This window comes from Lagenorhynchus albirostris, chromosome 10 (assembly GCF_949774975.1).
Source record: "Lagenorhynchus albirostris chromosome 10, mLagAlb1.1, whole genome shotgun sequence".
Lineage (NCBI taxonomy): Eukaryota > Metazoa > Chordata > Mammalia > Artiodactyla > Delphinidae > Lagenorhynchus > Lagenorhynchus albirostris.
In genome coordinates, this window is record NC_083104.1 from 32148825 (window position 1) to 32163374 (window position 14550).

The 14550-nt window shown below is 48.4% G+C and overlaps 1 protein-coding gene across 1 annotated transcript in view; it reads left to right on the top strand.

Annotated features, from left to right (window-relative positions):
- The first annotated feature begins 1669 nt into the window (after positions 1 to 1669).
- Positions 1670 to 14550, top strand: part of IL17RD (interleukin 17 receptor D) — a 60555-nt gene continuing 47674 nt past the window's right edge. The window contains exon 1 of the mRNA XM_060164012.1: positions 1670 to 1795. Coding sequence (XP_060019995.1) covers positions 1670 to 1795 — 126 coding nt within the window. The remainder of the gene's footprint in view (positions 1796 to 14550) is intronic.

Genomic DNA, 14550 nt, shown 5'->3' on the forward strand with positions numbered 1-14550 from the left:
CCACCAGTTGTTGTTTGGGGAACCCGTCCTCCCTTTCTCTGGCAGCGAGAAAGGGAGGATGGGTTTGGGCAACCACTATCTCCCACTTCCAGCTTCTGTAGTTCAAGGGAAGCTGGCTCTGCTCCCTGGTTCTGAAGCCAATCACCAGGACTTCTGCTAGCATTACTGTCTCCACAAGGGTAGCTTGCTAAGCTTGGGCCACTTCTGCCTCTGCAGAGAGTTTGAGTACAAGGTATGGGTAGGGTGTGCAGAGCCACAATGGAAAATACAGGAACTCAGTGTTAGTAGCAGTTGAGCTGTCTATCACCACATGTAGGCCAGGCAGACAGGAGAGGGAGGGGATTCTAGGCCCTGCAAGGAGAGAGTCATGTAGAGGAGGCTGCCTTGTTGGACTGGCAAAGGTGAGAGTCTTCAAGGTTGATTGAGACAAGAAAACCAAGTTGAGGTTGAGCGGGGAGATCAGTGTAGCTGGAGCCAAGTAGTGAAGGCAGAGTAGGAAGAGATAACATGGGAGAGGAGGAGGTCATTGCAGATTTTATTCTAAAGGCCATTGAATAAAAGCCACTGCAGGAGATTTTTAATCAGGAGAAGGCAGTGGTCTGACACCTTTTTGGAGATCACTCTGGATCCAAGGTGCAGAAATGCATTGTATTTGGGACAAAAGTGCAAGCAAAAAAAGCCCTTTGGAAGCTGTTGTGGAGGAGGTGGTGGCATAGATGAGGGATAAGGCAATGGAGAAGGGTGAAGAGGTGGGATCAAGAGCACAGAGACAAGTCAAAGGGGGAAGGGGCTTGTGGCGAAGTTGGATGATCTTGGCTACTTCACTCCCAGCCTCAGCTTCCTTTCCCAAACAGAGGTACTACCCACTTCACAAGAGTAAGTTTGACAAGTGTAATGGCTAGGAGTATTGTTTTTGCCAATCTGGATTTGAATCTCAGATCTGGCAGGTGCCAGCTGTGTGACTTTATGCAAGTCAGTTAACAGTAGATTGTAGCACTTGTTGAATGCTTGTTATGTGTTAACCAGTAGAATCCTCCCCAGACTAAGACACTTTCTCTGTTATTCCAGTTTACAGGGGGAGGGAACAATAATGGGGACAGAGCAAGTCATTTGTCCGAGGTCCCAGCCAGGATTTCTCTAACCACCACATTACCCTAGGTTTTCTGCGCTGAAAACTGGGATAACAATACTACTGACACTTTCAGGTGTGTTTGAGAGGATTCAAGAAGAGGACTGGCAAATAGTAGGCACTTGTAAATTATTATTTTAACTATTATTGTCATTTTTTTTGTTTGTTTTCCCGAGTTTTGCAGGGAGCAGGCATTACGTGGAAAAATCCTTGGATTAAAAAAAAAAAAGACCTCTCAGGTGAGGGGAAATAACTGCAGCTGTCGGCTTCTCAAAGTCACTCGGAGATGGGCTGTGCGGGCGTGGCTTAGAGGTCGGGGCGGGGCCAAGAGGAAGAGCCAGACCTAGGGGGCGGGGCCAAAACCTGAGGGTCGAGGCTAGGGGCGGGCCCCGGAGAGAAGGGGCGGGGCGAGGGTCCGCAGCGCATGCTCGGTGGTGCCGCCAGCTCTGCCGCTGCCGCCAGCGCCACCGCCCACTCCGGGCTGGCCAGCGGCAGGCGGCCGGGGAGCAGAGTAGGGCCGGGCTGGGTGAGCGCACGGCCATGGCCCCGTGGCTGCAGCTCTGCTCTGTCTTCTTCACAGTCAACGCCTGCCTCAACGGCTCCCAGCTGGCAGTGGCCGCAGGCGGCTCCAGCAGAACGCGGGGCGCCGACACCTGTGGCTGGAGGGTAAGGAGAGGACAGCGAGTTTCTTGCTGTCCCCCAAAGCGCGGGGGCACAGGTGCTCGCGGGCAGTGGCGCCCGCGTCGACTTGCCTGCTCTCCGCAGAGTGCGCGGTGGGGCTGGGATCCCGCTGCTCCCGCCCTCCTGCGTCCCTCCCGGGTCGCTCGTCTGCCTGCCTCGGCTGGGTTGAAAGAGGCCGCTCGACCCCGGCTTTGTGTTGCTAATGAGGCGCGGCCACTGGCCGGGGTCCGGCTCCAGGAGGGCGGGCGAGAGGGACGCCCGGCGTGGGGCAGGAGTAGGGCGCCCCACCCTTTGTTCCAGGCCCGGGACCTTCTCCCTCTCAGGACACAGGGCCCCGGGCTGGGATCCTCCGAGCTGTTCGCATGGGGGGCGCTTTGGTGCGGGAGTGGGGGTCTTCTTTCGGACCTCCGGTCCAAAACTCTGCAAAAGCCCGGGATTGCCAGGCAGGGGACCCTGAGTGCTGGGGAGGAGTGCGCCCCCCTCTTTCGGAGCCGCTTTGTTCCTTCTGGGCCAGGCCGTTTTACCCCACTTTCACCCCCACCTCAGACTCCTGACTTGCTGGTAAATTTTGCTCCCGTATCCAGCGCTTCGAACGGTCTCACGGATGACCCCCCCACCTCCACCGCCATCCAGCTTGAGTTGAGGATATTTTTCGTGGCCAAAGGGAGGAATGAGCTTGTCCCCTCGGGCAGATGCCCGAGACGAGACTGGAGGGATGCACCGACTTTGTCCTGTGCTTGGAGCCCTCTGCCCCTAACCCAGCGCTTCTTCGATGCCATCTGGGCGATGGGACATGGGGAGGGGGGTGTGCGCGGGGACGCTGCCGTCCCGAGTTTCTATCAGGACTCCCGGGCTTGGGCGGCCAGAGGACCTGGAGACTGTGTCCATCTGCCCAGCACCCCTCCCACCCAAGCCAGGACCAGCCTGGTGTCAGGGCACTCACGGCCTTCAGCCTTGTGGAGGGGACACCGGTTTGCACTCAGGCAGCCATGGAACATGACCTTGGCTCTTCTCCTGGGCAGCCATGAGCCTCAATTTCTTCACCTGGAAAACAGGAGTAAATGGGATTTCCTAGTTTCCCTAGCACTACTGCTCTGAGGGATGGGTATGGGGTAGTTCTCTTAGAACAACGTCCACCCACCTCTTGTGGGGTGCTCTGAACGACCTCAAGCAGTTGAGGCGTAGAACCTGACATCCCTTTAGGGGCACAGGCTGGTGCCTCCAACTCACTTGCCCCGCATTCAGAGAAACACAGTGCAGAAAACAAGGTATGAACCAAGTAGCTGAAATGTCTTCAAACCCAATAGCTGTGCTATAGACAGCTATAACCCACCCTCTCACCAACCCCATAGTGAATGTAATCTTCCGATTTGAGTAAACATCACATTTTCTTACTCTGTCCCATTTTAGTAAAAATACCACTATTCTTGGGTTTTATTTTTTTTTCAATAGATACCAAATTTTCCTCAGTTTTTAGATCAAAAAGTTTTCCTTAAGGCTTTCCCATGTTGACTTACCAATCCTAAATTTTCTGGATCTAAACTGGTGTGTTGGCTTTTGAATAACAGCATCACAGATATTTTATTCTGAATTTTCATAAGCCGGCCTAGGTGGATCAGCCCAATTTGCTGTTTTTCTGCACTTGCCCAGGTGGCTTCACGTGTCAGTGCACAGACCTTGTGAAGTTTTAATGCTGTGGGTATAGCCGGGCCCCAGAGGAGCCAAGCTGGCGGTTTTGTGCTCTCTGTGGGAATGTGTTCGCCCCTAAACCTGCATACCCACAGGATTAATGGGGGCCCTCATCCCAGTGGCTTCACATTCATGCTGGGGGTGACCCTCTCAACAGCTCCTGCCTTGGCCTCACAGTCCTTTCCTTGGGGTCATCTTCACCTGCTTTCTGAATGAGCGTGGAAGCCTCAGGGCCATCTCCTGTACTCTAGGCTCTTCCCAAGCTGACGCGTGGCTCCTTCCCTCCTGGTCTTTTGATGCATCTGATGGAGCCACCAGCTTTCCCTGACCCAGCTTGTCCACCTGCCTTACACACTCACCTTTCCAACTCCAGCCCTCCCACCCTGCTCCCTAACTCCTGTGCCCGTCTTGCTGCCGAGGCATGCTTTTCCCCTGCTCCTGGGATAGCTTTTCCTCCCCTGAGAATCCCCTGCTTGGCCTAAGACTCAGCTCAGATGATGCCTCCTCAAGGAAGCCCTCTGAATGCCATTCCCCTTGCTTCGCCTTCTCCTGCAGGTCCTTGCCTTTGGTTCTCACCAGACTACATCATCAGTATTTGTTCACATCTGTGTCTTCAGTGTAGTTTCTTTAGCCAGACGCTTAACCTTGTGTTGGTGAGCTCAGAGCCTGGGGCCCTGTAAATCTTGGCTGAACCCAAGTAGACCCTGCAGCCTTCCTGCTAAATCCTGTATGAAGTGATCGATTTTAAGAAGGGGGGTGGGGGAAGGGCCACAATCAGAGCAGTGAGCTCCAGTCTCTTCTCCGCAGTGAGCTTTTGTACATGCTACTCCCGCCTGTGTTCCTTCTCTTTACATCTCAGCCTCCCCTCTCAGCTCCTGCATCACTTCCTGCAGGAAGCCTCCTCTGCCTCTACCTCCCTAGGTAAGTTTTTACGGAAGTTGCGCTGTCAGAGGGCTGCCCAGTAAGTACTGGTGTACAGTTACTTGGCTATTTGATTCATGTCCGAGTCCCCTACCAGTTAGTGGGTGTTCAGCCCATAGTACTTAGTCTCAGTGCTGACTGAGGTTGCTTACAGTTGCTTACAGTTGGGGCTATGTTAACATATAAGAATAAGGGTTGGTGATGTGTGATGCAAGCAAGAGAGGGCTTCCTGTGGGTCTACGTCACACAGAACCTGAGAAGCTGGAGACACAGCAGGGTAGAGAAGTGAGCCCTCGGGAGGGGCAGGATCTGGGTGCTGGAGAGGAGCTGAGCGATTGACCCCCTGGCTCTCCAGGGAGAGGTTGTTCCAGGAACTCTTGCCCCTGCAGGAATGTGTATTTTCCCAGGACTTGCAAGGTGTCTGGAGCCAGCTAACCCTCAGCAGCTGTAACCCTCCCTTCGGGGCTGCTCTCAGAGGAGCCAGCCTGGTCTAAGTGGTCAGATTTCACAACCTCCCCATTATTAGTGGGGCAATTAAGGGGCCGATACCATCTTGAACACAGTGCAGTGTTTTAGAAATGAATTGTGGGCTCACTTCCTCAACTAGTTTTTTTTTTTTTTTAAGTCTCTTAGGGCTCTTGCCAGGTAAAGTTGCTCTTTGAGTAATAAATACAATTTTCGCAAAGAAGTAACAAGTTGTAAAACTTCCAGAGGGGCCAGCATCCTCATTTACACTGAGTCTTAACTGCTTGCTTCTTGGAAGTGGAATGGTTTTGTTTGTGATGGGTAGCTTTATGTTGGTCACTTGCACTGAGGTTTTTTCCCCTCCTCTTGCCTTGCTGGTTGTTTGAGAAGCCTATTTATGGAACAAGAAATTAGGAATCTATTCCCACAGGTTTTTATTTAGTGGCTTTTCCTGCAGTGGAGGAGGAGGGAACATTTCTTGCCTTCTTACCTAGATGGGGTACACCTTCCCTGGTCTATTATCCCTGAAACACAATTTCTACTCTCCCCCCGCCTTCCCCCACCAAAGTCTGTTCCTTCAGGAATTCAGGAAGCCAGAATGCTGGCATCGTCTTTACAATGAAGTGCAAGTTTCCCATTTAAGGCAAATACTTCATCTCTAAAGGTAGGAAGGAATAGGGTGGTACTTGGAAAAGAAGAAGTTCCAGCTGATTAAAATTTAGGTTCCTGATAAAAGTCCAATCCAAGAACTCTCCTTGGCTGCGGGCCCAGCCATGTTTATTTAATTCTGAATTGGATGTGTTTTCATTCACTTGCAGCTCGTGGCTCTCAAGGCTGCATCTGGTCTGCCTGTCCTGTGGCCGTGTTGTCCATGTTACACATGCTCCTGTGTCTTTTACAGAATTCTTGGTTAAAAATGAGTCAGCCCCGGTTGACACATTTTCAGAGAAACATTTTTATAAGAAGTGTGATGCTTTCTTCCAGCCTGTTTTGCTATGTTAATTTGGGAATCCTTTGGCTGGGGTCCATCTTTCTTGAGCAGCCCTCCCTTCTCTCCCCTCCCCCATCCATCCAGTGGACCCGGAGCCCCTGCAGTGCCTGGGGCATTGTGCTAGTTATTAACTCGGGGATACAGCTGGGTGAATGAGACCAGCAACTAAGTTCCCACTGAGGCACCATTTCCTTCCAAACATGATTTCTCATAGTGAAGTCCAGGGGCTTCCAGTATTGGGATTGCCTTGGGAGCTCGTTAAAATGCAGATTCAAGGCCAATGGGGCCAGAATGGGAGCGAGATGGGGCCCAGGAACTGACATTTTAACAAGTTCCTGTGATGCTCTCAATGGTGAGAATCGTTGCTTTAGGGGACAGGGCTTCTGCGGTCACAAGAAGGAGGCGGGAAGCCACATTCTAAACGTTTAAAATCAGCTTGACTTGAAATTACTTCACTGGACTTTTAGAATGTAAAGTGGAGACTTTGTCCGAGCTCTGGAAAATGGCAGGGGTGAGGCTGGCTGAAGGAGGACCTGGGGAGCCAGTCGTTTTGGGTGGGTATCTCTGGCTTGGGGTTAAAGAGGAGGCTGGGGGTGAAGCGGACCCGACACTTCTACTGGGTTCCTCCCCAGAACAGCTGGGCCTGTCTGGAAAACAGTCTCAGCAAAGAGTAGGGTAGGATCCAAATCATATCCTCAGCCATTCAAACTTTACAGATGGCTTCCTTACAAAGGCAAGAACAGCTAATGCTTTTTTAAGTCTTTATTTTAATTTGAGTATTTTTCATGCTTCATTTGGCCTAAAATGTTTTTTTTTTTTTTTTCTTTTAAAAAAGTTTTCAAACTGTCTTTTCCTCATCAGTCCCTGAACTTTTCACATACCGTGCCCCGGCAGATGTCTGCTGGTGCTGGGGCTACCCAGTCAACAATTAATTGTTCCTTTCATTCCTTGCTGCCTCTTGTGTCTGCCCCGATGGATGGGTTTTTAGGCTTCTGGAAGCTTGGGTCCCCCATCCTCAATTTGTAAGAGAATGGGCTGAGGCAGGGGCTCAGGTATCCCCAGAATTTGACAGGTTAGAGTGGGGGACAGCGCCTCTGGAGCAGACCGACCTCCTGCCACCCCACTCCGGCAGCCAAGACCATTTCCGTTTCACATCTCCCCCAGATTTGGAGGTTCTTCTGCCCTCAGCAACCCCAAGGGACCTGTCTGTGTTGGTGCCACAGGCCCCATCTCCAGGCAGCCCAACTTGCCTGGCTGGTGGGAGGCAATGTCCTCCTGGGCAGTGTTTGTCTTGGCTGCCAGGATGTTCTGAATGGGCCTGACACACGATTGGGTGACTGATGGCCCCGTAACACATTGTCTCCTCCAGGGCCTGAGGCCTTTGAAGCTCTTCCCTGTGGGAAGTAGACTATTTGCTCTATTAAAATGCCTTGGTATTTCCTCTGTTTAACCACAGGCCACTTCCTCTCTGCCACTCTAAACCCGGCAGGGCCACCGGCTGATTGAAAAGACACAAGCCCAGGAGTGATCACATCCTATTGAAAAAGATAGTCTTACTGCAGATTAAAGCTGGAGCAGGTCTCTAAGAAGAAACCCAATCTACAGGGGATTCGTTGACATGCTCCTTATCTTGCTCAGAATTTAGCCTGTTGATGTCATTCACACTTAAAGCCCCGAATGCTTTTTTTTTTTTTTTAAGAAGGGAAGCCTAAATTGTAACCAAATTAGTGTGCATTTCATCTACATACGGCAGGTTAAAGCGATTTGATCACCTGAATTTCTCATTGTGTGAGTTGAGAACTCTTCAGTGTCTGGGAAGAGCATGATGTCTATTCATAGAAAACCATACTTGGCTTATTCTCTGCTTGCAGATTCTGTCTGCTTGTTCTCACGTGTTCAGAAGCCCAAGTAAAACGTTTATAGCTTAAATAATACCAAGAATATATCTGGGAAGACTGTCCCTCATGCCTTCCCGAGCAGTATCTGGGAACGGTTTAATTATTAACATGAGGCATGAAACTAGAAATTGAACAATTGAAAAATTACCTAAGTAACAAAGACTGACATGACATTTAAACTCCATCTGTACCCTGTTTCTTCTGAAGGGGCCTAAAAATGGAATAACTAGTTAGTCTCTAATGAAGACTATTATATTTTTAAAATTTATTTATTATATTTTTATTTATTTTTGGCTGCGTTGGGTCTTTGTTGCTGCATGCGGGCTTTCTCTAGTTGTGGCGAGCAGGGGCTGTTCTTCGTTGGGGTGCGCGGGCTTCTCGTTGCGGTGGCTTCTCTTGTTGAGGAGCTCTAAGCATGCAGGCTTCAGTAGTTGTGGCTCGTGGGCTCTAGAGCGCAGGCTCAGTAGTTGTGGCGCAGGGGCTTAGTTGCTCCGCGGCATGTGGGATCTTCCCTGACCAGGGCTCGAACCCGAGTCCCCTGCACTGGAAGGTGGATTCTTAACCACGGCACCACCAGGGAAGCCCAAGATTATTATTTTAACATTTGCAACTCCATTGTTTAAACCATCCATGATAAAAACAGCTTTCCTTTTCTTTGGTTCCTTGTTTGGAAATGTTGGGGGAAGGTGGATGTAGCTAATTAAGGCTACAACATTTAAAGGGGGGACTTAATAGGTACCAGCTGTCCTCAACAAATCACTGGATGGATGACAAAATAAAGATGTGATGTGAACACACATGTAATTCTCTTCTAAAACGGAAGTTGGCCTGTAAATTGTGTGATTTAATAGGGTAAATGCAAACTACCTTTACTATGCACTTTTAAGAAGAATTTGTTTTACAGTAAACCTAATGTCTTATTTGCATAAGGCTGGTACATTAAAAGTTGAAACGGCAGGACAGATGGCAGGTATTGTGGGAAGTTTAATAAATGATAATTTTATTGTATGTTTCTTCATTCCAAACCTCATCTAATAGGCATTAACCATGAGGCTTTTCATTAAAATTACTACATTGTAGGGGAGCTTGCTTGAACTTATCAGAAATGCCTATAAAATTGAAGCAGTGACTTTGAAAAGAGAATGGAAATTGGTAACATTAATTAAAATGTTCAGATGGATATTTACCTTTCACACATTAAATGAATACTTCAGATGAATCCTTTTGAAATCATAAGGGATTAGGCTTTAACTATAACGTTTTCAGATTTTGAAAGTCCTTTATTCCCTTAAAAACTAGGAGTTTTTCCAAGTGTGCTGTTTTGTCAGTTTTGTAGATTTTCCCCCCAATGAATGGTAACCCTTTAAAAAATGCTGGCTGTGGCCCCAGACTTCTGTTCTGAGCTGAACTGTTTTACTTGCCAGTGGGAGGGCTGATGGGGATAGACGGAGGGTTTCCTTGTAAAGAAGAGGTACATTTTCCTGAGATGCGCCATGTGGTGCTCTGTGATTTTATTCTGTCCAGGTGATTTCTGGCTCCTCTTCTCCTTAAGAGGGTTTCTTCCCCTTTTATCTGAGGAAAATGCAATGCAGTCCGGACCAAATGCAGGAGCAGTCAGCCTGAGCATGGTCCCTGTTGAGTGACAGCTTATCGCCTCCATCCTCTGGAGGGGGAACATTTGCTCTGGGTGGGGCCCAGGCCCTCGTATGGTTAGGATTTGTTGTGACTGCTCGATATCTGAAGTTCGCAAAGACTTACTTGGTGTGAGGAGGCAAGAGCAGCTCCCGTGTCAGGCCGTGGTTAAACTGTAGTTACGTTTTCTGGGAAAACACGAAGCGGAGAAGGACCAGGCCCCCGTCTGTAGGGGCTTCCTATCCAGGCGGGTCTGCAAGGCAACTCCCCGTCCTCGCTCTGCCTTGTCCACTCCTCCCAGAGGAGCATGAACCACGGTTCCTGCTGCCCCTCATCCCAGAACATTGCATTTTATGCACTGGCCAGTGTGAGAAGCAGGGTGGTGCGGAGCAGATGTCCGAGGTGCTGCTGGGCGCCCACCTTTGGAACTCTGGCTTTTTATCCCACGTCTCAGTTGGTTCCCAGTAACTCTGGCTACTTGCTTTGCCTCAGTTTCCCCTGCTTTGGAGGAGGCCCGCCTTTCCCCAGGAGGCTTCTCCACAAAGCCCCCTAGGTTCCCTGTGTGAATTTCACCTTTGCCAGGAAGCCTACATTTAGTAAAGTCAGACTCGCCCCATCATGCCTCCAGATTTAGTGGGATGCATTCAGTCTTTTGCAGTGATGCAGCGAAGAAGGGGAATCTTGATTTGCTTATGAAGAAGACACTTAATTTGGATGGTTCAGAGGAGGCTTAGAGGGAGGGATCAGATGGCTGAAGAAGACTGGCCTCACTGGGGGGACTTTGAGTGTGGCCTCTGGTGAGTGGAACCAGGAGGTGGGGACAGTTTGGGCAGAAGGAGAGATGTGGGTGCGAATTCCCTGGCGGTCCAGTGGTTAGGACTCGGCACTTCCACTGTGGGGCCCGGTTTCCATCCCTGGCTGGGGAACTGAGATCCTGCAAGCTGCAAGGCGCGGCCAAAAAAAAAAAAAATACAGAGAGGAAAAAAACAAAAAGAAAAACGCGGGTAAAGCTGGAGGAGGGTGGCTCATTGGAGGCAGTGGAAACAAGACGGCTGAAGACGGAGGCTGGGACTAGATAAAGGGGTGCCTTGAATTTTGCCTACCTGTACTTGTCAGGAATGGTGAGGCTTGGAAGGTTTCTCCAGCAGATGAATGGCTTGACAGGAGTGACCCTCAGCAGCCATTCCTTCATTCAGGGAGTATTTGGCGTTTTCTATGTGTGAGGCCTGGTTTCTGGAGCTTAGATTGTAGTAAGGGAGACAAATAGGATAACAAACTACCAGACCTGCTCTATTTAACATAGCAACCGCTGCTGTCTCGCTCACCTCTTTTCTTCACTTGAGTTTTCTCCACAAAATTTTTTTACCATGAAATACACAAGAGTGTTTTCTTGTCTGTCTGTGCATCTCCCTCAGTGCACTATCAGCTCCCTGGCGGCAGGTCCTTGATCTGCTTCGTTCCCTGCTGCACCAGGAGATGAGTGGTGGCACATAGTCGTTTCTCCCTACGTGTGACTAAGTGCTCTGAAGGAAATTAAAATGGGGTGATGAGAGCTGGTGAGCTCGGTGGCCTCTCTGAGGAGGTGACATGTAAGGCGAGCAATTGTAATGACAGTTTCCTCTGAAGTTCTATAGTTACCTATGTTCTATTTTTTTAAAAAATTTTATTTTTATTGAAGTATAGTTGGTTTTACTTATGTTTTGTTAACATTGGTGCATCATGTGGCATTAGGTGCTGAGAGTAGCATAAAAATATGCTCGCCTTCATTCACACCACAGTTTATTGGCACTGTGTCCTCATACTGGCCAACTGCTAGGCTGCAGGACAGATTCCCAGGGAATGAGAGAGGCAGTGGTTAGGGCTGGTACTGGATGGGAATCACAGTTTGCAGAGTGTTGGTTGTTTGAAGAGAGGATGTTTGGACTGTCCAGGTTGCGCTGCACTGTGGATGAAAAAAATGTAAAAAATGACTGCTAAGCGCTAACTAAGCATCTTGGTTTTGGACTTTACGACACAAAGTGAATGAAATGACTCTTACTCCCTGGCAGCAGCCCTTAGGTGGTGTGACAGCTTGGTCTTTTTAACAGAGATACAGGTCTCATTTTCTTTCGGTCCCCTCTGGTTGTGAATGCCTTTCATTTTCTGAAGTCACTCGAGGGTCCATCCAGAATCAAAGATGCTCTTTGCCGCCTTTCCAGGGCTGTGGGTTTGCCGGCCAGCTGTGGTAATGAGGTTTTGCCCAGCTTTGATTTTCATGCCTTGCCTCCCTGTGGGAGGAACTAGATATTTCTGATCTTACCTCTGCTCATATTCAGATCCAGCCAAGCAATCAGTGACTTCCCGGGCTTTTTTGTGGGAGACTGTGGGAAAAGTCCTGGTTGGCTGGCTATGAATTAATGAAATCCTTAGAAGCGTTCACTAAAGATAGCTCCTGTGGTTTAAAAAAATAGCATTGCCTTTTTAATTTGAGAAAGAGGTCATGGAGTTTTACCAAAATTAAGCAGAGAAAATGTAACATCTGGTTGTACTGCCTGAAGACTGCTGCAGTGGGGGGCTGGAGTGGTGGGTTCCGAGTATCTGGCGCGCCCAAGGTGACTGCCAACCAGGTCTCTCAGGGCTGCTCTGGACACGCAGGCTGCCTCATTGTTCTCCTCCCTGGGTTTTGAAGCTTGAGACACAGAAATTCTATCCCAACATCTTTTCACTTGAGCACATTTCCCATCAACTGAGCTTTCTTCCTTTTACTTAAAGGGTCACACTTTTTTTTTTTTTCCCCTTTAAGTGCACAGTTTTCAAGTTGGAGATTAGGGTAATCATTGCTTTTATCTCATTAAAAAAAGATTGGGGTAGATAATGGGGGAGAGTTTGGGTGGAAGGCAGGAGAGTTTTAAAGAGCCATTCTAAAAAGTTTTTAAATTAGTAGGAATTCTGATAAGAGGAGAAAGAGAATGATAAATTGCAGAAGAGTTTTAGGGAAAGGCATAAAGGGGTTTTAAAAGGACCTATTCCTTGAGAGCTTCCCTGGTGGCGCAATGGTTAAGAATCTGCCTGCCAATGCAGGAGACACGGGTTCAAGCCATGGTCTGGGAAGATCATGCATGCCGTGGAGCAACTAAGCCCGTGCGCCACAACTACTGAGCCTGCACTATGGAGCCCGCATGCCACAGCTACTGAAGCCCAGTGCCTAGAGCCCGTGCTCTGCAACAAGATAAGCCACCGCAGAGAGAAGCCTGCGCACCGCAACTAGAGAAAACCCACGCACAGCAACGAAGACCCAACGCAGCCATAAATAAATAAACTATTGCCTTTTGGGGGAAAAAAAAGGACCTATGCCTTTTTAAAAAGCAGAAACATAAATGTCTTAAATGTCTGCTATGTGTACGTACCCCCTCAACCACTACCCAGTTAAGTGAATAATAAGTTACACTACTGTGGGTTTTAAAAATTTATTTTAGGGACTTCCCTGGTGGCGCAGTGGTTAAGAATCCGCCTGCCAATGCAGGGGACACGGGTTCGAGCCCTGGTTCGGGAAGATCCCAAATGCCGCGGAGCAACTAAGCCCGTGCGCCACAACTACTGAGCCTGTGCTCTAGGGCCCGCGATACACAACTGCTGAGCCTGAGTGCCACAGCTACTGAAGCCCGCGTGCCTGGAGCCTGTGCTCCACAGCAAAAGAAGCCACCGCAATGAGAAGCCTGCGCGCTGCAACGAAGAGTAGCCCCCGCTCGCTGCAACTAGAGAAAGCCCACATGCAGCAACAAAGACCAAATGCAGCCAAAAATAAAAAAATAAATTTTTTAAAAAAATTTATTTTTAATCCTGAATCTATTCTGTATTGAGACTTTATACTTTGGGGTGTACATTTTCTGAAACAGGGAGATGAAGCTGTTGCTGCCCAGCCCCCACCCAGGCCAGCAGGCAGCCAGTCAGCTATACCTGGGGCTTCACTTTACTCTCTCCCCTATATTTTAGATTCTGAAAATTTCAAACCTATAGAAAAGTTGAAAGAACAGTGGGGTGAGCACCTATTTCCCCTTAGCCTAGAGTCACCAGTGCTTTGCCTCACGTACCTCAGCTGTACTCCTAAATATCCTTCATGATTTCTTTCTGAATCACCTTCCAGGATTCAGACAAGGGCCACTCACTGCTTATAGACACCTCCTGTCTCTTTAGTTTCCTTTAATCTAAAGGAGTCCCTCCACTTCTTTTTGATCCTTTATAACATATACATCTGAAGAGTCAAGGTCACTTGTGGTATAGACAGTCAAACAACTTGGATTTCTGATTGTTTCCTCGTGATTAGGGTCAAGTTAAATATTTTGGCAAGATCCCTCTAAAGGTGAGAGTGTGACATTGTTGGATTTTAGGTATCAATAGGTAACAAATATAGGTGCAGTTTTAGCAAAGAGCAAAATATGTTTTTTCTACTTGAAATTGTACATAGAGACCTTTCTAATGATTTAACCCAGTTTGGTCTTGTGTTATTTGTCTTTTTTAAAAACACAGTGCTTTACAGTAGGGCTTTCCTTTTACTTTACTGAACGTCCAAAGAAACTGCAGGGTGTCATTTGTGCTATCCTGTAATTTAACTTATTTCCTTGAAGACGATTTGAAATCAGTTGTGCTCTCAAAATTGAGAGTGCTGGATCCCAAGAATGCTTAAGGCTTTTGCTGTTCACCAGGGCTTTTTGCAAACAGTTGTAGATGTCGCCCTCAGCGACCGACCAGGAATGAGTTCCTATTATAACCTCCCCTTGGCCGGGGCAGGTTTACGGTTGAGTGCTCCCTCACACCCAAACTCAGCCACTTCTTTCCTTTGTGCTAAGAAAACAATGAACTTTATTTCCAGAAAAGGCCGCTTCACTCAAAACATGTCCTCAATTTCCAGTCTTCTCCTTCTATGATTGTGTATTGCCTAAATTATTTTATTAGAGACCCTTAACAGAGTTTCATTCGTTTAACTTGAATTACTGTCTTCTACCTCATGGCATGCCTTTTCTTTCTTTTATTTGTCCCTACCCCAGATTTAAAGCCCAAAGACTCAGCAAGTTAATATTGATTATTTTTCAAAGTAAGTTAAAACGTCAAAAAGTGACAAGTTGTTATTCTCCCAGGGTACCAGGGAGACGACAGAGACAAGCCCT